The 25,536-nt window shown below is 39.0% G+C and overlaps 2 protein-coding genes and 1 pseudogene across 4 annotated transcripts in view; all 3 read left to right on the plus strand.

Annotated features, from left to right (window-relative positions):
* The window catches only part of TDP1 (tyrosyl-DNA phosphodiesterase 1), a 30,830-nt gene extending 11,350 nt beyond the window's left edge, over positions 1 to 19,480 (plus strand). For all 3 annotated transcript variants that reach the window (XM_015865373.3, XM_015865372.3, XM_015865371.3), the window contains exons 13-16: positions 2,905 to 3,012; positions 5,207 to 5,309; positions 14,440 to 14,554; positions 19,022 to 19,480. In XM_015865373.3, the coding sequence (XP_015720859.2) occupies positions 2,905 to 3,012; positions 5,207 to 5,309; positions 14,440 to 14,554; positions 19,022 to 19,095 (400 nt within the window). In that variant the 3' untranslated portion in view covers positions 19,096 to 19,480. The remainder of the gene's footprint in view (positions 1 to 2,904; positions 3,013 to 5,206; positions 5,310 to 14,439; positions 14,555 to 19,021) is intronic.
* On the plus strand, positions 19,184 to 23,124 carry LOC146760778 (uncharacterized; annotated as a pseudogene).
* KCNK13 (potassium two pore domain channel subfamily K member 13) overlaps positions 22,736 to 25,536 on the plus strand; it is a 46,729-nt gene continuing 43,928 nt past the window's right edge. Inside the window, exon 1 of the mRNA XM_015865410.3 lies at positions 22,736 to 23,485. Within this exon, the coding sequence (XP_015720896.1) occupies positions 23,149 to 23,485 (337 nt within the window). The 5' untranslated portion in view covers positions 22,736 to 23,148. The remainder of the gene's footprint in view (positions 23,486 to 25,536) is intronic.

Here is a 25,536-nt window from a genome sequence, read left to right on the forward strand (position 1 = left end):
TAATTGTTACTTTTTTTTTGTTTATACAGTTTGCTTGTCAAAGTTTTTATTTTCAAAGAATGAAAAGTTAGCTTGACAAGAGCTTATTTGACTTGTCACTGACGAGACTCTAATCATAGCTGTAGAGTGTTGTGTATTCTTCGGGTCTTTAGAGTTCTGAAGAATAGTCTGTCCTCTTTGAAGAGCTACAGCGTAGTTCCCCCAGTGTCATGAAAGATATGGAGCATTTGCACGGGGGTCTTACTGTTCTCTTATGGTGCGGATTAATGGTATGAGTCTTCTTAACTGTGTTCAAGCCTTATTGCCAGTGTCTTGGGATAGAAAGCTTATTCACTGTTTGAACTTAAGAACTACATAATGAAAGAGGTGATGTTGTTTGTTTGTTTTTAAAAGAAGAGTTATTCTTGGCTATGCTTTTGCATTGAATGTGTTTACATGGATTAATTTTCAGACTGTTAGGATTATCTGGCTTCCTTGTCTCAGCAGCTCCACTTTTAGAGGTGGAGAGAGTTGTGTGTTTGATCCTTTACCTTCTTTGTGCCAGAAATATCAGGCACTAGTATTGAACAATATTTGTTCCATGTCTCTTCTGACTAAATTGCAGGGTCTTATTTTCAAACTCAGAAACATACTGGGAAGTGAAATAGATGTTTATCAAGTGTTTAAAAAAAAATCATGCTTCTGAAATGTTGCAAGTGGGTATAAAAGCAACAATTTGTAAGCATTCTCATCTGGAGTGCAGTACAAATGAGTACTTTTCTATACTTCATAAGATAACTAAATCATAGTGGGGAATTCACAGGGTTGTCACCACCACCACGATCCCTGTGGAAAAAATTAAGTGAAACACAAAAACAGCTATTGGAAAAATGGAAGGTTAGGACAAGTGAAAACTGTTGGTTTAGAACCAGGAAAATAGGCTGACCCTTCAGTTCAGTGCTTTGACTCACAGTGGAGTCGCCTTAATCATCACATTAGAAATTATAGGCAGTATAAATAAAACAAACTGAAATGCCACAAAATACTGAGTGAGAAAATAGTAATAAGTTGCTGATGAAGATGTCAGGAGTTGTGCTCTGAAGTCAATTAGGATGTGTCAGTGATAAGGAGCATTGTCCTAGAAATGTAAAAGGATTTTTAAAAGCTAGCAAAAAAGCTTTCTCAGTCTACTGCTCAAGTAGTTGATTTTGATACATAACTCCTTTTCATCGCCCCACACTAAGGCCTTTGGGTTACATGACCCATCTGTCAATAGGAATAACTACTGTAGGCTCTGGTTTTGCTCCATAAAATTTCTCGAAGCTAGTTTCATTTAACTTACTGTATTTATGGTGAACTGAACTTTGCAAGTCTGAATCCATTCAAAAGTTGTTGCAACATGAGATCAGTACCTTGTAAATCCTCTGCAAGCTACACTGATGAAAAGTTTACAATTTAAAATGCATTGAGTCAGTCTGAATTTGTTATGTGCTCTCTTCCACGCTGTACAAAACAACTGATCTTGTATCTTCAGGCCTTCTGGAATCTTACAGCGCTTTATTTCTAGAACATACCTGGACATTTTCAAGATGAAGCTGAGATTTAGTTTTATTAAATGTCAGACGTTGTGCTTGTTTGAAACACCTTCCAGTTCTTTTGTCATTCTGTGACACGGTTCAGAGAGGTGCTTGCTGTTAGGCTGCAGTGGAAACGTGTCTTTAGCAGTTATTTCATTGAAGGCATCTGAATAATTATATTTGATAATTATATATATCAGCGAGGAAAGCATAATTTCTTTTCTCTCTCCTTCTTTATATGTATATATATACACATACATTAGTGTGTTTGTGTGTGTGTGTATATATATATACACATACATTTATTTATGTGTATATATATAATATATGTACACACAAACATGTATATACTGCTCTTAAGGAATTTAGTTCTGAAAGTCAGCCTCAGTAAATAAATAATTCCAGGCCCTTTCCTTCTCAAATCTTCTTAGGCCTTTTGTTTACTCGAGAGGTTTTCAAGCTGATACTTTTGATCAACCTTTTAGAAAAGAAAGCAACAAGATTAAGGGAACAAGATTAGAACATAACATACTCTGCCACTAATCCACGAAAGAGAAGTCTCTGATTCGATGTAGGTGTATTTGGAAGTCCTCGCTTCCATATTTTTAAACAAGGACTTAACGATTGCGGGTAAAAGTGCTTATAGTTACCATGGTTACACACCTTCAGTTCTGTACATTCATTTATAGTTTACTGATTGCTTGCAGTTTGGTTCAGTAACATCAGTGTTGTAATACTCCAGCAATGGCATGTTGTTTTAATCTAGTTTATGTATGACCTCTGTTGCCTGAAGTCCTCAAGTTTCTCAGTGGCTTAGGGGCACAGAAAAGGGAAGTGGAAGAGTAGCGTCAACAATCTGCCCTGTGCCTCTCCTTCATGTATAAATACATTGTAATAAGTTTAGGGAATTTTTCAAGGGTTAGTTTGGTGCCAAGACAAAGCTCATTTGCTTAAAGGCATAACCATTTATCATTTTCAAAGAAGAAAAGAAAAAAATTGGCTTGAAGTTTGCACTTGGTTTCTTGAATGCTGTCTGGAGAGATGGAATGGAAAACTTGTTAGGGGTTCCTGATACACTGAGAATGTCTGTTTTGTTTTTATAAAGAAGAATTGTCTCTGGCTTCGAGAAAGGCTGGATTTCAATATTAAAAAATACTGAAGTATTTTTAGCCTTTCTGTGGGGTATACAAGTACTAAATGTAGTATAGAAGGATGGCATTATTTAAAAGAAAACAAAACATGGCATTTTATTACAGTGGAGGGGGAGAAGGTTATTTTTGTTTAATATTTTATATATATGTTGTTCTGTAACAAAGAAATATGAAAATCAATCCTTTTCTGTTTCTAGCAAATGGTCAGCAGAAGTCTCAGGACGAAGTCATGCCATGCCTCACATCAAGACGTACATGAGACCATCTCATGACTTCAAGAAGATTGCATGGTTTTTAGTTACAAGGTAAATGACCATTTATACGCTTCTCATTCTGTGTTTAAAAAAAAAAAAATTCTCATTACTTGCTGGCACAGGTGAGTTAGTTACTGTGTGTGTGTGTGTGTATGCATGTGTGTAAACATACACATATATGTATGCATAACTTAAGAATATAAGTTTTCTGTTAGAAAAATGCTTGTAATAAACAAGGCAGTCCAGCATTTCTAAGTAGCATAAATAATTAGTTGTGAGAATATAAATGTGAGAGATGTTTTGACTTAAGTCATTCTTGGCATGTGTTGTCAGAGAATACCTAAATTTAAATGTGTAGTAAGTTTATAAGAAATACTTAAAATTAATTCCTTACTAGCAGATCAGCAGAAGAAAATAGATCTTATGCATAAGACCTGGGTGCTACTTTTACACTTTCCTCAAGTCTGTATTTGAGCATGTGGAGTGACACGATATGACCTTGTTCTATATGTTGCTACGCTTTCAGAATCTTGAAGAGGAGAAAGGTGCAGAAGGTCAGGGGTCATTTACTCCTATTACATGTAGTTCATTTTTTGAGGTTTATTTGTCTCTTCAGTCAGGTGACCTTGTAATTACAAGTAAAAAATTCTGTTACAACAAAACACATGCACTAAATACACAAAGAAATCCTTTTCTTCCTTTTGAGGAGGTGTTATAGTTTTTACAAATTGAATTATGAAATATCCTGGATGTGATAGAGCTTTCTGTTCTTCAGCTTCACAATTGGTCTAGCCCAGTAGTTTTCTTTCTCCTGTGACAGCAAAAGGTGTTATTTGCAAAGAGCACCTGAGTTTGGTCATTTTCTTCTGTTAGTTTTGTTGTATTTGCTCAGATTGGGCAAACAGCAATCTTACACTAATTGTATCTGCCCATTTAATGATTTGTCAACATATTATATACCTTAGACCTTTTTGCCCAGGCTGTAGTTTCTGTTGCTTTAAGCTTGGGTTCCTGCAAAAAAAAAAAAAAATCGATCTCAACTTCTTAAACACTTCAGTTGCCCTTTTCTACTTCCAAGCTCATTGTGTTCTCAGGAAGCTGTGAAAAACAGTACTGCACACAGAACTTGAGACATAGATGCACCAGGGCTTGATATAGCACAAAAAAAAGTTTGGTCTTTTTTATCATTACCTTCAGGGCATCTGTTTTAGCCTTTTGGGGCTGCACGTTGAAATTATGACCTTGGAAACTGTTGGCAATGGCTCTGAAATCTTTTCTGGGCTGTAACTTCCAATTTCAGGGTCCAGCATCAACTGAAGTAACAAAAACTTCATAAACCTTTGATCGATGTTCCTTAACACATGGTGTATGTGGATTGATGTTGTATATACTGGTTTGTTCATTGTCTGCAACAAAACAGAATGAGTTGAGGCTTAGTTTATGCTTCTGCTGCCTTTTTGCTATTAGATAGCTGGTATTTGCTATCTGCCCTTTTGTCAGATTAAGTTGTGCAGCAGTCTAGATTGAAGTATAGATGGTATTCAGTCAGATGGTATTAGTAGCAGTTAATGTGATTGCTTAAGTTTGTGAGTTATTCAGATGTGATGCTGGTTGACTTAATGCAGAAATTCATTGTTTGTTTTACTTTTCTTTTTTGCTCCCACCATATGCTACTTTAAAAAAAATATTCAGTATGCCTTTTGATTAAAATGTATTGTTTAGACCTGACTGTATTCTGTAGAAGGTGCTGAATAATACACAAAGATAAAGATAAGCTTGCTTGGTATTTATTTGTGTTTATAAATGAAGCAAAATATCTCTTGCTCTTAGCCTTTTGTTCTGTTTAGCACTTGCAAAAATGTTCTACACTAAATGTCTTATAACTAGTCATAATTCAGCTAGCCTTTTATTTTCTAGTGTTGTCATGTTGAAGCATTTAACTAATATGGAGTTTCTGTCTGATATGTGTGGAGTCGATTCAAAAGGCTGACCTTTTCTTTATAGATCTGTATGATATGAGCAGGCTTGTATAATTTTTCACATGTGTTCTATCAATGTCCTTCTGAGTATTGCTTCTGCAGTTTCCAGTCTGCTGTAAAAATAACAATTAGGAAGAATACTCAAATTACTTTCATTAAAAACTGGTGCAATTGAAGTGAAATCCTCCTGCCAGAAGCGCGTTGCTACAGCTTCAGTATTTTCTGCTGTGAAGGTTATGCCTTACTGAAATGCTTTCTCTTTGCAGTGCCAATCTGTCTAAAGCAGCGTGGGGAGCTCTGGAGAAGAATGGCACCCAACTGATGATCCGTTCGTATGAACTTGGAGTCCTTTTCTTGCCTTCAGCATTTGTAAGTTCATAGCTCAAGTCAAATGCTGAGATATGTTGAGAATCTCCAAGTACTGACAAATATCAAACACAACTGAATAATCTAGTTACTGATTCCTGTGTTTCTCTGTTAGGAAGCTTATAGTATTTGCGAAGCTGTGTGACAGTTTCTTCTTATGCTTTCTGCCCTGAGAACAAGGTGGTTCTAATTATTCTGATTATCTTCTAATATTATTATGTGAGTCTAAGAACATCTTCATAAGCAAGAGTTTAAATGCTGAAGGATTATACCATCCAAACTTGGGATAACACTCTCAGTACATTAAAGACAAGTTTTACACCAAATATGCATTATTTTAGCCTGTGGAGCCAAGAACTAGGGGACATGAAAATGTTCAGGTGAGGCAGGGGGTTGACCTGTATCCAATGTGAACTCAGCCCTAGCACACTATGGGGATTAGCACTATAAACACTATGCATCTGATTATCTCTTTAGCATGTATTCCCAATTATATATTTTAAACGTTTTCCAGGTTTAATATTGCATCCAGATCACTGTTATTAACCATAGCTTGACATATCTATAAACACATCAAGTTAATATCACTCTTGCTTTGTTTCAGTTGTCACAGAATTCTGTGATGCTCACTTCTGTGGTTTAATCATGCATTGTACTTGAGGAAACTGATCCATTTTATTGTTTAGTTTGTTTTTTCTTAATCCTGATGCCTAATAATGAGAAGATACAAGTGTCTTGTTCCTGTTGCTAATTGTTTTTTCCTTGTGAACCTATTGGTACCACAACATTATAAACAGCTTAAGATCAGAAGCTATTCAGACTTCTTCCTTTGTGAAATTCTTTCTTTTTCAAAGGATTTGTTGCAAGTTTCTCTGAGAAAGTTTGTACCAAAAATCATGTAGAATATTTTTCTAAAGAGTACAGCTTTCCTAGATAATGCTGATGGATACTCGCATAATGTTTAGTTGCTTCTGTTGATTGGTAACGTACACCCGAATGAATATTTACTAATTTTAAAGATTTTAAAGAGCTGAAGAGATCTTAACTCCTTCTTGACACTCATGCTGTAGTGTGGTCTTCGTAAGATTAACATTGTCATCTCCAGTCATGGTTTCTTTGGAAGACAACTTTTAGAAATTTATTGATTAGAGACTGAAGCAAGAAAATCTCATGGTTTCCTACAGTAGGAAGCATTGGTGTTGATATTGTTGCACCCTAACACCAACACCAATGGAGTAAACAACTATTAACAACTAAGTAATAATGAAGAGATATGCAAAAATAATTTGTCAAGGACTTTTAAATCCTGCTGACCTCAAGGGACAAAATAATGTTCTAAGAAGTTGGCTGTGGTCGTCTCCAGATGCTGCTGAGCAGTAAATTTATCATAGTGGAATAGTTGTTTTTAGTACATATATTTTTGGTTTATTAATAATCTTAACTAATTAGATTGAGCAGTCCTTTTATATAAAATAGGTATTTCTGTTCTGAATCTGGCTTTTCTGTTGATTACTAGCTTTAGGAAATCATACATCAAATGTGTAGAAAACAAGAAATACTTGAGTTAACATAAGTCTTTTCGCCAAGAGTTGTCTTTACCTGGTTCACATCTGAGTGATCTACAAGCTTCAAAAAGAAAATATATGTAACTGTGAGAACATCAGGCTTACATTCATTCCATTCTGAACCTTCAGTTCTTTGTAGAAGTTCTTGCACATGGAACAGTATAGGGAAGATTACCAGAATCTCTTCCAGAGAGGTAAAATTTATGGAAAAAATCTTGAACCTTCTTCCTCACTCCTAAAAATCAGAACCTCACTTCTGTCAGTTTTCTCTATAAATAACTCAGCTTTGCTCTGGAATCAAGCTTCATTTTGTTGAAAAAAGATATATGGTAAGGAGCATTTAATGATCAGAAAGATGAGATTCTTAAGCAGTCACAGTTTCAGCAATTTGAAGTTAACGTGTTGCCTTCTTGAAATTAGTTTGACCCACCTGCCATTAAACACCTAGAATTATGAAAGTTGTCGTTCAGATGAAAGCTGTTAAAGCTTTTATTTCTGCTGACACCGGTCTTAGCAGCTGAAACAAAATGTTTTCAGCCATTTGTTAAGAAACTGAGAGTTACTAAAAACAGAAGTGTATTTTCATTCTTACACTGCATCAAAAGGGCTCTGGGTTTAAGTTTCAGTCAGAGCAAACTTTACTGATGATTAAAAACACATTTAATGCTCATTATTAAGCATCTACTCCAGCCTGTAGCAGAAGCTTGTAGGCGTATTTACACAGAAAATTCACCTTTTTTTTCACTACAGATCTCATGCGAACAGTAAAGAACTGTTTTGATAAATATTCATGGGTAAGCAGTTCACAATGTAGTTCAAGTCTTCTGGTTATCAGGTTGAGAGGAGAAAAATACATTGGTTAGGACTGCTTTTTTTTCCTCTTTTTTCCCAGGCTTCTTTGTTTTGGGACTGGAGAAAATTCTGCTCCTTACGAAAGTGAGGTTATGTTGCGTTAAATTTTCAATGAAGTTTTTTCAGTAGTTTGGTTGCATGTTTGTTCATGTGCATACTCTGAATTTGTTTATAAAGTGTGCTCTCTTGGGTTCATTGTATATTGTGTAAAAACCATTTTTCTGTTAAATCAGTCTTTGAAAAAGACAGTCAAGGTATTCCTGGTCCTTCTGTTCCAAATCCTGCTATGTTCAGAAGATCATTATCTCCTATTGCTGTATTGCTGTTATTTTGGCATTAATTGAAGCAGCAAGCAGTGTAAACCCTTCCTGCGGTGTGGAAGAGCTGTTGTTGAAAATTCATTTTGGACTAGTAAATAATGGGATGTAAAATATTTGGTTTTGATGCTTGTATTGGCAAAAGGGAATTAAAATATATGGTTTTCTATGCATGGAATCTCCTAGTATGCCTGTAAGATTGTATCAGATGGAATAGATAAGCATAGGCTGTCCACTGAATCTACTCCACTGCTCCTAGTATCTGTTGTGGCTTTCCCATATGAGACAAACTTCAAGTCTGTAGTAGCTGGTCATGCTGTCTTATTTAACACACTTGGAATTTTGTCAATCTTAAATCAGTAATGAAGTTCTAGTTTTCATCTTAGGAGAGTCCACCTCTCAAGAAAGAATTCTGTCATGAAAAAGGCAGTTTCTGTGCATTGCTGTCATTTCTTTTGGAAGTGGAAAATAAATGTTGTAGTTAGTATAAACAGCATCAAATGTGGAACATGTGGGCCAGTACCCCTAATACTGGACTGACACTTGTGTTCTGAACATGGACTTGGAAGTGTAAACAAGCTGTATTTTGCAGTGGGGTGGGAGTGGGTTGGAATGGAATGTGGCTGTTTGGGGGCCTAATGGCTTTGTGAAACATAGTGGCAAGATGAGTCATTGTCACTGAGTGAATAAGTATTGCTAAAAAAAAAAAAAATTAACTGTAGGCATCAAGGATTTGAAACCTTGGCTGATGTGTTCTTTGTTTTTTATTGCAGTGTGAATTTGTCCTTGTGATGCATGCATAGCACAATCTCATATCTGAAAACCAAAAATAGTTTAATGCATGCAAGATGTATCTTTCTTGAGAACTGCCAGTTGACAGTTACAGCAGCAGAGTTCAGTAAAAACTGCTGAAGCTTTCCATGAACTGGAGCTAATATGGAGCTGTAATAAGTATTAAAACTACCATGCTAATAGTCTCCAAAGTAGTTAAAGGTACTTCCTCAGGTAATAGTTGCTGTCCCTGCTGTAATATGCTATTTGTTAAGAGCATTTGTGATATTGTTGTAGACAGCAATGCTTTTGGCAACTTTTTTTCCTTTCATGCAGCTTCAGGAGTCCGCATTTCAAGACTCTGGTTCCAAATATCTCTAAATGAGAGTTAATTTAGCATCTGTAACTTGAGATAACTTGTTCCAAGGCTGTTTTTCAATTGAATTACACTAGATTCTACAGTGAGGGAATCTCACTCTTGTAATCCCAGGCTGTGAAAAATCATTCATTTCAATGGTTAACCTTTAGAGATGAGAATATTGCCTGTTGGCTCCATTCTTTGTTGTCGAAGTTTATGGACATTTTTTTTAACTATATTAAAATTTAAAAAAAAAAAAAAAAGACTAGCAGAAATTATTCAGAGTAAAAGAATCCAATTTCTACACGTACAGTTGATCAGCACCACAATAATTACTAATACAAACCAGGCCAAAACCTTGATCTCATTGAGGACTTAAAGGATGAGCTGAGATTTGCAAAGGATGCTGATCTTGGGGTCATCATTATTTGTTTGCTGTTTAAGGTCTCTCTTAAAACTACATCTGCTGCAGGAAGGGTCAGGCCCCCAGAAGCAAAAGAGTTAAGGAAAGCTTTTACTGTAAAGTTTTTCTGCCTCTCCGTATTGTGCTCTGGTAACAGGTATAGTTGCTATACTTGGCTTAGCAGACCAGTTTATTAGAGGATTTACCACCTGGAAAGGTAGGTTGAAATCTGTCTCATCTCAAACATTACTAAGTAATAAATCAGCTTACCTTGTGTAACTACATAATTGTTTGGTCCTACTATGATTGTATCCTGTTCATGGCTGTCTTCATTCCCTTCTTTGTACCAGCCCTTTCAATTTGTTTCCTATTTCTGTTACAGAAAACAAGCAAATGTGTAAATGTGCAGGTGGCTGGACTGAAGTTCATCAGTATATGCGAGATAGTTTCATGTTTGAGTTTCAGACCTCAAAACGCTACTTAACTGCAGCAGTTGTTCCTGTTTTTACTGGGAAATATCTTCAGAGGCAGATATCTATACATATTTCTATATCATAGGGATAAATATCTACACTTGCTTTTGAGTATCAGATAATTGAATGTACGTAAGTTACAATAGTTTCACAAGTTAAGCAGTGTATGTATGTACTCTGCAGAGTTAACCCTGCATTAGAAAGCATTTCTTTGGTAACTTAGTTTGATGTGAAGACTTCTGGTTCAATATATCTTCATTTAAACTACTGTAATATGTAATATATTAAGATGTCAGAGGTATAAATAGACTAATGCATTTCCAGAAAACAGTTTATTTACCACTGGAAATATGCAGAACACAAACTGAACTTTGAAACAGAACAAAAGCATTCCTGCATCTCAAGAGTGTCAACACGTTCTAGCTGTTGGAATGCTGTTTTAATGCTGCTGATTCCTGGTAATTCTGTTTCTTCTGGCTGTTTCATGTAGTTTGATTATAGTTAGTGACACTGATTTTGATAGATGTTAAGGCTTGCGTAGAACAAATGCAATATTCCTAACCTTAAAAACTCCTTTAGCAGGAGGGTGGACTTGATGATCTCTTGAGGACCTTTCTCACCCCTGCAATTGTGTGATCCTATTTTCTGCTGAATACAGATTCAGAAGTAGATTACTTCTCTCCTGCCATCATTTGAATGCTAGTTTTTTCCGATTTGTTTTGTTTTTTTCCCCCCTCAATGCTTCCTAGAACTTCAGCTTTGAGGCTGGATCTCAGCCTGATGTGCTAATGTAGACTCTCAAATATGTTGGGCGGTGGTTATCAATACAGCTGCAGCTGTCATCATTTACAGTTTTTAGTGTTCAGTGAATAATCAGCTAATGCTGGATCAAAAGCTTAATTAAAAAACAGTGTATACAGAATGGTCATATCCTGGTACTGGAACAGCATTTGTCTTTTTATCTCAGTTTCTCACCTCTTACATATTTGTAACTCATGTTCAAGCTTGTTCTTTCAGCTCCAGGGGATTCCTTTCCAAAGGTTGAAATAAAATACAACTTTAACACATAAAACATATTGGGAACCCATTACCTTGCTGTATGGAGTTGTTCTGGAAAGCATGTTGAAGTAATTATTTTGTGAGACACTCCCCGGATATTTTTAATGGAAAGCTTTTTTTAATAAATAGTTTGCCTAAAAAGTGGAAAAAGTAAAACCTTCTGCAGTCATACGTTGTGTCAGGCGAGGTTGTAAGATAAACTGAGCTAAACCCGTAGAATCATATAAAAATGTTTGTGAAATTCTTAAATCTTTTGAATGGCCTGTTGAAGAATGTGGTACTAGACAGTGAACTGCTGGAAACAGAAAGTCAATTATAGCAATTGTCATTAAACTAAAAGGTTACCCATTAGTGCTATCTAGTGGTAATGGATGCCACAGTAATAGGTGAATAATCAGCACAGACATCTAACAGCAGCACTACAGATTCTGAAATGCCATATTGATGGTAAATACTGTTTCATAGTTGTGTGGGGAGAGGATTGAGCTGAAAATGGGTTTTATAGCAGTCAGTTGCTTTTTTGGAATTCAGAGTGAACTGAAGTAATTCCAGTTATAGCTCAACTTAGAACTAACTTGCAAATTAATGTAGTGCTACTTCACCTGAATCCAGATAAACTGAAGAGTAAAGCGTGGTACGGTGTGAAATCGATTGTGGGCAGAAAATAAGTATAAAATATTGGTTTACTCACATAGTGTGTGGACCTTAGGACATTAAACTGTGCTCAGAGTGCTTGTAGAACTGTTATAAGGTTTTCAAATTCTGAAGTGGTGAGGACCAAACCCCGTTTTGCAAGCAAAGGAGCTTTGGATGAAGGTATCTGAATTTTCTTTTAGGGTTCTTAAGAATAAACAAACTATAGCACAGCTGAATAAATATACTTCAGTACTGAGAAAAGATTTCCATGTGTTCTGGACAGAGAATTACAGTTACTGTCAAGCTTCTTTGTATTCCTGATTCTTTGCCACCCAAACTACTGAGTTTTTCAGCATCTTTGCCAGAAGAATGACTCTTCTGTTTTTACCTATCTGGGAAAAAGTAGTCCCATGATCATCCAAGTAACAAAGACAGTGGAATCATCAGCAGTCTCTGGCAGAAGTTACTTCAGTAGTGTCTAAATACATTAGTCTTAATTCCCACCTGAGTAGGGTTAGCAATTTTACCTGTCTTGTGTGTTATTTCTTATAATCTCTGATCTATCTTGTGTTTAAGTAGCAAAAACCTTAAAAGCTGTTCTACTTCATTCTCCCTTCTCCCTACTAATACCTACTTTAACAATGTATGATGTTAAGGTAGTGATAAAATGTATGACTGTATCTTAAGTTTTGTAAGTACAAAAATACATGCTTTTCCAACTGAGAAATGCATCTCTTAACATTTCAAAATTGACTGCTATGAGCAGACGTGTCAAAGAATAAAATCTAGCTGTGGAGGAGAAATTCTGGAAGATCAGAATTTATCTGAGAGGAGAAATTCAGAAGGCAGCATTTTATTATTGTTATTGTTATTATTTTCCTTCAAGATCTTGCCGATTTGGTTTTGGAAATGGCGATGGGAGCTGTCAACATCCAGGAAACACTCAAAAACAGAAAAAAAAAAAATGTGTCAATTTCTGTGTGATCTTCTGTGTGAAAATAGACATGAGTTCTATTCTTAAAAACAAGTACATCTTCTCAGAGAGCCTGCATGTAAGAACGTATTCCTAGACTTTCATTCCAGGATGTTTTTGAGGAAAACTTCTAAATAACATTTTATTCAGTGTGGAACACTTCCATGAGTTCAGTCTTGGTGAATGAAAAAAGCAATTTTGAAATGGAGTCTAGTGATGATGTGGACAGAGAAATAAGACTTAGAGGATGGGAAACATATCTGGTGACTGGAAAAGGAACAAGGAAGAAGACAGCAGAGGAGTAGAACAAAACCTGAGAAGATAAAGATATATGTGCTGAAGTAATAACAGGACAAAGGAGGGTTGTAGAAGAAATGAAGCGGAAACAAATGTTTATTTCTTCTGGGGGGGAGGAGGGAGGGAAGATAACAACAACAGCAACAAAAAAAAGCTAAAAATATGCTAGAATCTGTATACTGTACTTCCTGTGATGTGTTTTATGTTGTGTGAAAAGCACCCCATATGCTCCATTTCAGTGTGGAATAGAAGTGGCATTTGTTTTTCTTGAATTACATTGATAAACTGGATTCTTGAATTACATTGATAAAGATTACTAAGTATTTATGTGGAGTCCAAGTAGTTATTCTTGTTTTTTTGTTATTCAGTCAGTTTCAAGTCCTCATTCATAAAGTTTTGAAAATCTTAATGTATCTGTACATGGGTATACTTTGAACACACTGCTCGATATGAGGTGACTAATCTCTACAAAAGGCTTTAGGCTGGTTTTAAAGAAGTTTGTCAAAATCACACTGACTTGAAAAGTATAAGAAATGGAAGCTTAGAACAGATCTTGGTTCACGTGGTCCTTGTTCACTTTTTCTGGTGTTCTTTCATTGGAAAGACAGTGGTTTTTAATCTAGTCCTTGAAGTGTAATATGCAATATTTCTTTATAACTAGCATTTTGCTGTTACTTTTGGTCATGAAGTAAATTAAGTTTCTATACTCTCAGGGGGTGTCTTGATCTGAATTGCCAGAACTGCTGTGATACAGCTTGAATGTTGTCTTTGGTAACTCTCCCTTTTCTCTGCTACTGTGCTTCTGGGTTATAATTTGAAAAGGTGTAAAGCTACTCTGTCTTCGGTGATCTGTGTGGTTATATCAGTGTTGCCTCCTCTAAGCTTATAAATATCTGAAGTGTGGGGTCAAGTTGATGGGGACAGACTCTTTTCAGCATCAAACAACAATAGAACAGGGGGCAGCAGGCAGAAAGTGGAACACAGAAAGTTCCACTCTAAAGCAAGGAGGAACTTATTTACTGTCATTGTGACAGAACACTGGAATAGGCTGCACAGAGAGTGTTGTAGCCTCGTTCTCTGGAGAGGTTCAAGACCTGTCTGGATGTTTAGCTGTGTAGCCTTCTGTATGGAGCCTGTTTTAGCAGGGAGGTTGGACTTAGTAATCCCTAGAGGTCCTTTCCAATCCTTATATTCTGTTTTGTTTTTACAACACTAACTTTTGATGCAGTAAAAGGTTGGTAATCTTAAAAGCAGCTGAGCTCTTATGAAGAGAAGGTGCTCTAGGAAATACATTATCTCAGTAACAGGGGGAAAACCTTGTTTCTTAAAGTATGTTTTGCTATTGAGAAATCTACTGTAAGTTGGGTTTGTCTTTTTCCCTGAAAAGCAATAAGTCTTTTTTTTCCTGTGTGTTTCTTATCCATTGTAGGGATTGGACAACGGTTATTTTCATGTGAAAGGGAACCTGCTTTCAGAAAGTAAAGATTCAGCAACATCTTTTCCTGTACCTTTTGACCTGCCTCCAGAACAGTATGGAAGCAAAGGTAAGGTGTAGCTTTGGAAGACAAAGCCACGTTTTATTATATAAGGAGTAAGCTAATCTGAGTAACTCTACATTATTTTAATGGAATTAGGTTCCAGAGCTTTATTTTAACATTATGGTGCCTTGACTTTGTATTAGAGATCGTGGCACTCCTACATTCGGCTTTAATTAAAAAAAAAAAAACTAAAAAAAAAAAACTTTTGGTTCTTATTTTTCTGTACTGTTATCTCAGTTACGAATTGAACTTGTCTTTTCTCATGCTGGTAGTGGCAGTCATACCTGCATTAACGTGGGAGACCTTGCATCTTTCCACCTAGATTTCACAGGACTTGAGTCTATCATTGCTGAGACTTGTATGATGCATGTTACATTTTTGCAAGTTGCAAAAGTATCTGTTTTAGGAGCTTCCTGTATTCTTTTACAGTTAAAGGTATTCTTAAATATTACGGTCTTTCCCAGATGAGAAACTACTGGCTTAAAGAAGAAATTATAATATAATCTACTTACTGTTGTTTTATCCAATATAGAATATATTTGAATATCAGTGTTTTTTTAGGGAGGGGTGATGAATTGTGCCTGAGTTACTCCCTAGCAAAATGGAAAGAATATTTTATGTGTTGTAATCGTTACTGACAGAAATGTAGCTGTATATTTTTTAATTCCCTGCATTCAATCTACGGTGTTAGTGATCTTCATGTGTATTTCATATGAACATAGAGGCTTTTTTTCTGAATAATTTTTCAGTTCCTGCATGCAAGGAGATTCTATAGTAAATTTGCTTGTCTGCAATCCAGATTCCGAGTTCCATCTTTCTCCTGTGAATTAGATGGATAGAATTCAAGTTGTCCCGGCTTTGACCGCAGAAGCAAAGTCAGCAGCCTACAGCTTCCCACATTTTTCCCAAATGTTCTGCTTCAATTCCTCAGCCTCTTGGTGGAAAAAAAAATGTTTGAAGATTTCTATATTAGGGATGAACTCATAAAATAATCAGTCCATAACAATACAGTTATCAACTCTCCAAGTCTCTAGAGAGGAGTGTAGATTTATTTTAATGAAGTCTTGAGAAGCAGAAATGCAAGTAATTATCCTTTCCCTAAAGAAGCCATATTGACTGATCCCTGTAATTGAAAGAGAAAAGGCTCCAGGGGATTTTCCATGAACTCAGATTGTCTAAGCATGGGAAAGCAAATTATACATAGCTTTCATGTAATCAGAAAACTCCTGTTAGGAGCAGGAAAGAAAAGAAACGGGAAGAATGGTAAGCAGATGGTCAGGAGCAGGGCCATTTAATTACCATATAAAGCTCAAAGTAGGAGATAGCAATACTAGAATGCACCTTTTTTTTTTCCTGTTTGTAGAAATTCCAATCTTGAATCAGATATACTTAGTGATACAGAATTGCATTGTATAATAACATAACAGTGGAAGAAAAGCAGTCCCTTAGTGTGTAGAAATAATCTATTTGCAGTGATCCTTCTTGGTCATTCTGTCAGAATGACTTTGTTGTATTAGTTGGTGTTCATCAGATAGGACCTGGTTTCCAAAGTGAGAACTCTTACACTGCAGTAAATTCATCTAAAATCTTGAAAAGCAATAAAATATTTCTCAGAAGATACAATGATAAACTCATTAGTAAATGGTGCAAACGATCTGTCTGGTTTCATCCATAATTTACAGTCTTGATCCACAATCATTTAAAATAATTTGTGTCCAATAGCACAGTGATCTGGTGTCTGTCCTTTTCCCCTCATCTTGTGTAGCATGAGGAAAAAAATACATAGATCTGGCTTGCCTTGTTAGTCAGACAGAAGACTTCATTCTAAAACTGAAATGTAGGAAATCAGGGAATCTGTTTTACTTCATGCTATAGCAAGCTGCTGTATATTTTTGTTATCTTATCTGCTTCTTTTCCTAGTGACCTGCACTTTCCAGATATGTTTGTGTGATTTCATTTCTTCTTTAGTGGTTCTGCTTGTTTAGGGCTTTTTTTAGGGTGGCCTCACCTGGTGAAACATTTCCAGAAGCTTTTTCTGTATTGCTGTTTTGCTAGATTTCTGTAATAAGTGAGATTAATTAAACTGAAATCTTAGAGCTGCTTAGTACTACGGATGTTTTGATGCAACTTGATTATCTGATGCGTCCAGTTTCTTATCTTCCCTCCTGTGCAAGTATGAATTCATAGTGGTTGCGATGAAAACATTACTGATGATAAAGGAAAAGGTCTTTCAGTCTGGAGGCTGCTTAGTACAGTTGACAGATAAACCTACAGTCTGACTGTGGCTATTGTCTTTTCTTCATCAACGTTTGAGTTGATGTATATCGTCTACTCCATTAATATAACAAACTCCTGGCAAAAGCTACTGCTCACCATCATTGCATTTTGTTTCCCATATAATGATCAGTTAGTATGGGAATCATTGAGTGAACTGACCAAAGACTGTCTTGTGTACAACTAAGATTTAATAACCAAATTGCCTTGAGAGCCTCAGGAAGTCAACTCAGCCCGAAGAGTTCATCCATTCAGGCATAAATTCAGAACTTCATCTCTGTTTTCTGAAACTTTGTAAGACTTGTTGGAGTGAGAGTTGCTTGTTTTGTTTTCCTCATTGATTGCTCATAGTCCTGGCATCCAGAATTCTATTGTTTGGAAATATTGGAAGTATATCCAACATCTATGCCTGGTCTGCCCTTTTTCCCTTCCTGAGACCTCTTAGGTACAACTTTTTTTCATTGAGAGGAACGGAAAGGACAAGATAAGTTGTTTTTTAAATACCATGTCCCCTCAACAGCAACCAAAGAAAGAGGGACGGAGAAGAGAGGCTGAAATAAATTGGCACTTTCTATAAGAGGGATTCAATTTGCTGTTACTAAAACATGTATGTAGATGTCACAGTTAGAAGAGTTTGAAAACCTTAACAGTAGAATCACCTTCCTCTTTATGTGACCACTGATTTCTTCAAAACTAATTTTTTTTTTCCAACTGGAGATCCTGTGAAATGTTGTGAAAGAGGATCTAAGTATCTGTTCTGTGTTGAGAAATCAACAAGGAAGAACTCATCCGGATCTCTATTTGCAGTGCAAAAGACTTTTTCAAACTCTCGAAAGAGAATAACAAAGATGCTTTAATTGTATTTTTATACATTATTCCATTGTATGTTCCTTTAATTCACAGACTTTCTGGGTTTGGCTGTACATACTGTGCTGCCATCTGTCATATGCCTGAGAACATGAAGTTTTAAGATTGGCTTGTGTACATGCTATTGACCTACACGATAAACTGTATTTGTAAAGTCTTGTATGTTAAAACGTGCAACAGCAAAATGATCTTGTTGTACCATTGCCAGCTCATCATTTCATATCCTATAGCACTGACTCAAAATGTGTGTTTTACTGTGAACTGGCTGTAGTGTCAGAGTTCTGCTGCTTATAAAGGATCCAAGGAACAGTTACATCAGCTTAGATAGTAATTCCAGTAAGGTGCAGTTGAGACAACTAATGTAGCAGAAGTAAAAGACTTGATTTCAGAGTGATGAAAGGTGAGTGTTTTGAGCACATTTGCAAAATGCATAGTGAGGCTATGAATAGGGAATAGTTGATGTTTCTTGTTTTCTTCTAGAAAATCAGTGGATTTAACTTTAAAAAGCTTGGAATTGAAAACTTCCAAAAGCTTGTGATATATATATATACATATATATATATATACACATCAGTGAGAAAATAGAGTCATACGGCATTTGTACATGGTCATTGTCTTTCTCTTGCTGCTATTGCTCCTATCAAGTGATTAAAAAAAATGATTAAATCTTACCTGATGTTAAAAGTAACTATATTATAATTTGTTTCACCAGTAGTTTCATACACGAAATATGAGATTTCTAAGAAAAACAAACTAGGATTATGTAAGATTATTTGAGGAAAGGCGTCAATCTGAAAGGAAAGAGGAGATTCCTCTATTTTAGTAGGAGTAGCCTGAGAGAAGTAGAATGAGAGAAGTAGAACCTGACCTCAGAGATGAGTGGCTTTTCTGCAATACGTACGTAAGAGGATGAAGAGCCTAGAGTGGGCTGCAGAGCTGGGGATTGGCTCCTTCCTGCTGCTTTGCTTCTTTTCCTTCCTGAATTTTTCCTTCCCAAGATTTGGAGTAGCTCCAGTATTTTCGAGAAGTGGAGAATGGGAACAGGCTGCTGCAAACTTGTTGTTCATCTCTAGTTGTAACGCTTAAAAAAGTGAGGTGTAATCCTGAATGTTTTAGAGTTCATGAAGGTTTATTCTTAGTGAAGGCTTATTCTTAGGTATCAAAAGTTAAATCTTTACCTCCTTTAAAAAGAAATAAAAAAGGTAAGTTGAAAATTTGCTTGGGAAGTTGTATCTCTTCTGTCTTCCAAAGAGAAGAGATGAAGAGGCAGGTCAGAATTTTACAGTTAGTAAGTGAACTTGTCACAAGCATGTTTCTTCTTTTGGTTTGCAGATCAACCGTGGATTTGGAATATTCCTCACACTAGTGCCCCTGATACGCATGGAAATATGTGGGTTCCATCATGAATGATTCCTGTGTGTTGTGATGTTTCACTTATTGACACTGAGCCTGCAGGACTGATGCAAGACTGCTTATTTCTATCTTAAGGCTGTAATGCCTGTTAAAAAGGCTAAGTTCTGGAATGTTAATAATGGAGAGATTCGTAGAGAATTGGTAACAATAAATGAACTTGTAACTGCATCTTTTAAAGTAACTTTTTTGTATATTTTCTCATTACTTCCATTTCCAGTATACTTTTCAAGACTGAAAAAAAGTACAGGCTGTTCTCAGAGATTCTCTCAGTATTTTTAGCAGTAATGGACTTACATGTTACTGTCTGGGGAGTCTACCAGTTGGCCTCAACACCTCTAGGAAAAAAAAATGTGTTAAATAAAGTCAACCTTGTTTATATATCCTTTCTTCTGTCTTTTGTCCCATCTCCTAAGAGTATACACTTGCTTTGGTAACCATCACTTCTAGTGCAAGCTCTATTCCTTGGTTTGCCTTCTTGCAGCATGTCGCATCAATTGTTTTCTAATCTTGTGGGATCTTTTTGTTTTTCTTCACTTGCAGACCCAAGTATGGTCAGAAATACTAATTTGGGCGAGCTTGGGTGCTCAAAAGTAGACTTAAATATGTTAAGGGATTTATACACAACTGCTCCTGCAGCCCTGAAATCTTACTTCATTACACACTATTTCATTCATTATTCCCTCTTGCTTTTAAATGATCTGACTAAGGAGCAGTTCCACTGTTGTCTCTTTCATTTTGTAGTATCGCTCTCGAGGGTGGTATGGGCTACAGTGGGAGTGTGTGACTCCCCAGTGTTTGCCTAATGTCTGTCTGCTTCATTCAAGAGTTATCATAAAGTAAGGTGTGTCTTTACAAAGGCATATGGCTAACAAGAAATGCTATAAAGTGCTTCTGCTTTGCTATCACTGTTAGTTCTGTGAGAATGAAAGATCTGAATAGAAAAAAACAAGCTTGAAGAAAACTTTAAGACTCGTAGAAGGTAGCCTGACAATTAATAGACGTTTATTCATCATGAATACTGTTGCAGTTTACTAATGCTTCATCTGAATTTATCTGGGGCATATAATAGTTGGATGGGCTCTGAAGCATTCCTGGTTCAATTCCAGCTGGAATTTTAGGTCTCTAGGAACTTGGCATGATTTAACTTCTGCTTTCCAAGGCTCATCTAATCCACTGTCAGAAGATCATTCCGAAGCCCTTCAACGGAAACGAAGTGATCCGTTCTGCTAGAAAACCCATGAAATCTTTGTACTGCATGGCTGTTATCCAAAGCAACCATTTACCTGTGTCTTGTGATTCCTTAATTGTTAGCAGCCCTGAGCCAACAGCAAGGTCTATTGCACCTCATTGTATGAGCAAGGCCTTGCATGTAGCAACCAGCTTGAAGGAGGTAGCAGGGGGGGCAGGAGGGAGAGAGCACAGTTAAAGTCTGCTGACTGAGGCACTGCTGGGTGGTGGGCTTGTAGAAAGAGTGAAGCCTGTTGGTTTGCTTAACAGTAAATGGTTTGATGTTAATTAATGTTCCAAGTAGAGTTTGAGCTTGGTTGACGCAGATATGCATGTGGTTTGATTTTAACTTTCACTCTCCCAGAACAGTAGGTAAAACTTGTTCTGATGAAACTGAAGTGCTGAGGTGGTCTTGTGCTTTTGCAGCCAGTCCTATGCAACCCAAACACATCTGGGCTTGGTGATATACTGGAAGTGGACAGAAGATACTGATCAATGGGAACAGACTTGAACACTTCTTAAGTGCTCTTAAAATTCCTTTTTGGCAGAGTGCTTTAAAATCCCACTTTTTCTATCACCTTGTTTGTTTCACATATTTTTCCCCACAATTTTGTTGTTTTCATTTCAGTTTCTCTTGAATCCGGTAAGCAGCTGAACTGCAAATAATCAGTTTTATCTAGAAGATTGGATTTCAGAATTGCCTGAAGAAAACTGGGGTGCTAATATTCAGGAGGTGATGCTATGAATGAAGCAAAGGAGAAAGCAAATTAGCCCAACCTAAAACAGTGTCTGACGCATGTAACTGAATTTGACTGGGTACTGTTACTGTTCTTTGTAACACTAGATGCTACCTAATCCTATTTGCATCAAAGAAATCGATGAGATTTTCCAGTTGTAGACCTGAACTGTCAGAATTTTAGGCAAAAGGTGACATTAGTAACACCATTACTTCTCTTACAGTAGAATTCCTTTTATTCTGACCAATTGTGACTGAAGGGCAAAAGCAGAAAACATAATGTTAGTCCAGAAAGTGTTGAAAGGAGATGAGTAAAATCAGAGAAATCATTTCCCATTTTAATGTACAGATTTTATCCCCTTGGCTTTTTTTCCCCTCCTTTAATATATTAATATATTCTTCTGCTTCTTCATTTATCAAAAGTGATTCTACTAATGCTCTGACTGTTCTGACTATACAAAAGTTATTTGTATGAAGAGGTTTCTTCCTTAACATGCAAACCACTACTGTACATGGTTCCAGGAGCAATCTGGGAACATCTTTAATGATTTTCACATGATCTCTGGGCATTATATATGTTGACTGGTAGCCTTAATTTCTTTAAAATTGCCTTTTTCTTTTCAATACTTGTGTAATAACTCTGGCTCCTTTATTTTACGAATGGTTCTTAAAGCAGCATCCAGCTCTGTGAAGTTCTGGCTGTACTGAAATGCACCAAGTTTTGGCACTTCATCCTTGTGACTTTCCTTCAGTTCTTTTGGAGTTGGGAAGAGGGAACCGAGGTGATTTGTTTGGTGCTTTCTTTTATAACCTATATAATGTGTATGCTATTACAGTGTTATAATTCTCTGTAGAATACTGTAAGAGTCTGCACTTTAATTAAAAAATATTGACACTTTCAGTGAGTTACAGAAACCAAGTCTCTGTCCGAGGCTTATTATTTAACTTTATCAGCAGACCAAGTAATTGGGTATTGGGGTATTGGGGGTTTTTTGTTTGTTTTTCCTGCTACAATTTACAATTGTACTAAACCTCACTCCACCAATTGTTTCCATCTCTAAAAGCCTGCACCTGTAAACACAATGAGGCCGTGCTGGTGGTGCTGAGGTGTAAGACAAATGTAGCACGCGGGAAGGAGGAAGTTTGGATCTCCCTCATCCTCAGCTGTTGGTGTGGCTCCTCTCAAAAACCAGGGCTCGGGCCCAAGCTGCAAACACACCCTGAGCCGGATGGCAGCTCACACTGGGTGTGCCACTGCCTGTTGTTAAGGGAGTTGTGTAACCACTCCTATCTGAGCTCCTATCGCGCTTGTGCTGCAATGTCATTAGTGGGAAAAGGGGGGCAAAGAATGACATGCTGTATTATTATCTCACCAATCTGCTTTCTAAAATAAAGTACATGCATACTGTGGCTATTTCTATTGATCGTGAGTGCTCTGACACCGATAATAACATAACTTTGAGCTGTGCTGGAGTTGAAGATCCTCGCCTGTGTTCCACGCACAGCTCTTTCGAAGGCAGGAGAGCGCAGACAGTGCTGAGGGAAGAAGCTGTAAGGGCAGAGCCGCCCTCTTTCGGCCACGCGCAGTACCGTGCTTCGTGCTCTCGGCACGAGGATACCAGCTTGGTGCTCCCGTGCAGCCCCGAGGTGCAGCAGCACGCAGCGCCCGCTGGCACGCTCACATCCACCAACCCACCGCAGCTGCCCGCGCCCTCAGCCACGCGACGGCGGGGTGGGAGGCCGCCCCCCTGCGGGCCGGAGGCCGCCACAGGTGCCGGCGCTGCGCGGGGAGGCGTCGGCCGGAGGGACATTCCCTCAGACGAGGCTCGCGAAGCACCGGGACCGAAGCGAGCGCGGTGCCCCTGCCCCCCTGCATCCCCCCCGGCAGGCATCGGCGGGCGGGCAGGAGGCGCTTGGCGGTGTCCCTGCGCCCCTCTCCGACGCGCTCGGGGCGGGGGAACGAAGGGGATATGAAACTCGCCGCGGCCCATACGGCGCCGAGGGGCTGCGAGGTGCGGGCGGCGCCGCGATGCCCGGCGGCGGGAGGGCCCCGACGTAGCGGCGCGGTGCCGCGGGGCGGAGGATGGCGTGCGGCGGCTGCTGCTGCTCGGGCGCGGGGCGACTGAACGCGGACAACGCGCGGTTCCTGCTGCTGGCCGTGCTGATCGCGCTGTACATGCTGTGCGGAGCCGCCGTCTTCTCGGCCATCGAGCTGCCCGGCGAGCGGCGGGCAAAGCAGCGCTGGGAGGAGCGGCTGCAGAACTTCACCCGCCGCCACAACCTCAGCCGCGCCGAGCTCCGCGACTTCCTCCGCGAGTACGAGGAGGCGAGCGTGGCCGGCATCCGCGTCGATGACATCCGGCCCCGCTGGGACTTCACCGGCGCTTTCTACTTCGTGGGCACCGTCGTTTCCACTATCGGTGAGTAAACGCGGCGGGGACGGTGCGCGGCCTCTGCCGTCCGCGTGGGGAGCCGGGTCGGACGGGGCGGGCGGCCGCTTCCCCTCGGAGCGCAGCGCAGCTCGAGGCAGCCAACAGGTGCGTGTGCCGCGAACCCAGCGGGGTCGGGCCGAAGGGACCCGAGGGGCGGCGGGGAGACGCTGTGGGGGAACGCGAAGATGTGGAAGGTGCCGGCACCCAGCGCTGGGTGCAGCCCCCGGGGGCTGTCGGCAGAGGGGCTGCGTGCGGACAGCGGGCTGCGCCGTTACCGCCGCGGTAAGTGGGACCGCTGCCTCTTGTTAATAGTATTTCCAGCTCACATCGGTTTCCCTCCACGTGAGAAGCGCTGGGAGGAATGGCAGCTGTTCTTCCTGGCGGCAGGTGGGACGCCTCACCCTGTGCAGGGTGGGTGAGTGTTGGCCCGGCCGGCTGTTGCCGCTGGGCGCTGCCCCGTGGCTCGGCTCTGCCTTCCCCGGTGCCGGGTTCCTTACAACGGGAGGTAATTTGGTGGTGAATGGTGTAGTCGCGCTGGCTTTGTGTTACATCAGGTGTGGGTGCTCTGAGTCCTTACACCTTCGGTCTGGATGACCTCAGAAGTGTGCTTACATGTTCAGCTGAGCTCCTGCTTTAAAATGACTTATAGTATTGTTTAGTCGGTACTTGAGAACTGTGTTTGCCACTGAGACATCTCCTACAAGGTTTGTGTGGTGTATGACTGAAGTATGGTGGTGATCCTAAGCTTTGCTATTGCAATAGAATCCCGGGGAACAGGGCTGGGACCACATCTCCCCTGCTGCACCTCCATTCCTAGGGGAGGCATCCACTCTGCAGTTACTCTTACAGGTGTTTGAAGAAACCAGAACTTGTAATGTTGGAGATCCCACAAAGAATCAAGCTCAGTGCATAACCACCTTCACAAGGAAAACACTTCTTCCCAGTGTGTACTTTACTTAGTGATTTCCCATGTTTTTGACTTGTCCTCTTCAAACACAGAGGATGGTTTTTGTGTGTGTGTATATGCACAAAGGCTGTAGCCTTGTGTCCCTTCTGTCTTTTCCCAATCCAGAGAACCACAGTACTGTAAAACTACTTTGCAGTGATGCATTTAATTCTCACCTGTAATAATCGATGCCAGTTGTTCTGAGTGTTAATATTTATTTTTTCTTGTATACAGAGATTGCTAAGGGGAGCAGAGTCTCTGTGGTCTTATTAGCTGTAATTACTTTAAGGACAAGCACCACTTAGCCACTCACACTTCCTAGTAATTCCTCTGATTCGCTGATTCCCATTGCCTACAATGTAGCTCTGTGTTTCTGCAGATGATATCACGGAGAACCATTTTCCTTCAGATCGTATATAGTCAGTACTATGAAGGTTTACCTCCCTGTGCCTTCTTTTGGCCTGGCTTTGCTCTCAGTCTCATCAGTCATGTTGTTTGCCCAGTTTTATCGGTTTCATCATTCCTTCTTAATCCTGTCAGTGCTATCAATCTTATGCATTTTCAGTCTTATCATTGGCATCACTCTTCCTTAACCTTCTCAGACGTGTGGCTGTTCTGTGAGGCTGGCTGTATGTCCCAGCGCTTAGCCTGTGGCGGACAGGACTCTGTGGGTACTTACAGGACACAGGTGATTTTATCACTTCCCCAAGGCTGCACCACACAGGAGCTCTCTCCTGCCTGCTCTGCAAGCACATATTTATTTTTCTTTACTGTATTGTGGCTGGTCCTAAAGCAAGGCTGTATTTTACATGTCTCTGATCAACAGCATGGCTCTCTTCTTGGCCCCTTCTGAAGGCCCACATCTTCTTTCATGCCCTATTACAGTGCCTCAAAACCGATGCATGAATCCATCTGGGACCTTGCTAGGCTGAGGGAACTGAGAGGATTCTTTTTTGTGGTTTTCAGTCTGTTCTTCTGGTGGCTTCATCCATTTCTACAGCTGAGTAACATACAGCTGTCAGCTAAAAATGTTTTTTCAGGAATCAGTGCTGTTGTTTTCCTTTTATCTTCTCATGTTTGTACTATTTATAAT

Source organism: Coturnix japonica, chromosome 5 (assembly GCF_054131305.1).
Source record: "Coturnix japonica strain WE chromosome 5, WE-NBRP24, whole genome shotgun sequence".
NCBI lineage: Eukaryota > Metazoa > Chordata > Aves > Galliformes > Phasianidae > Coturnix > Coturnix japonica.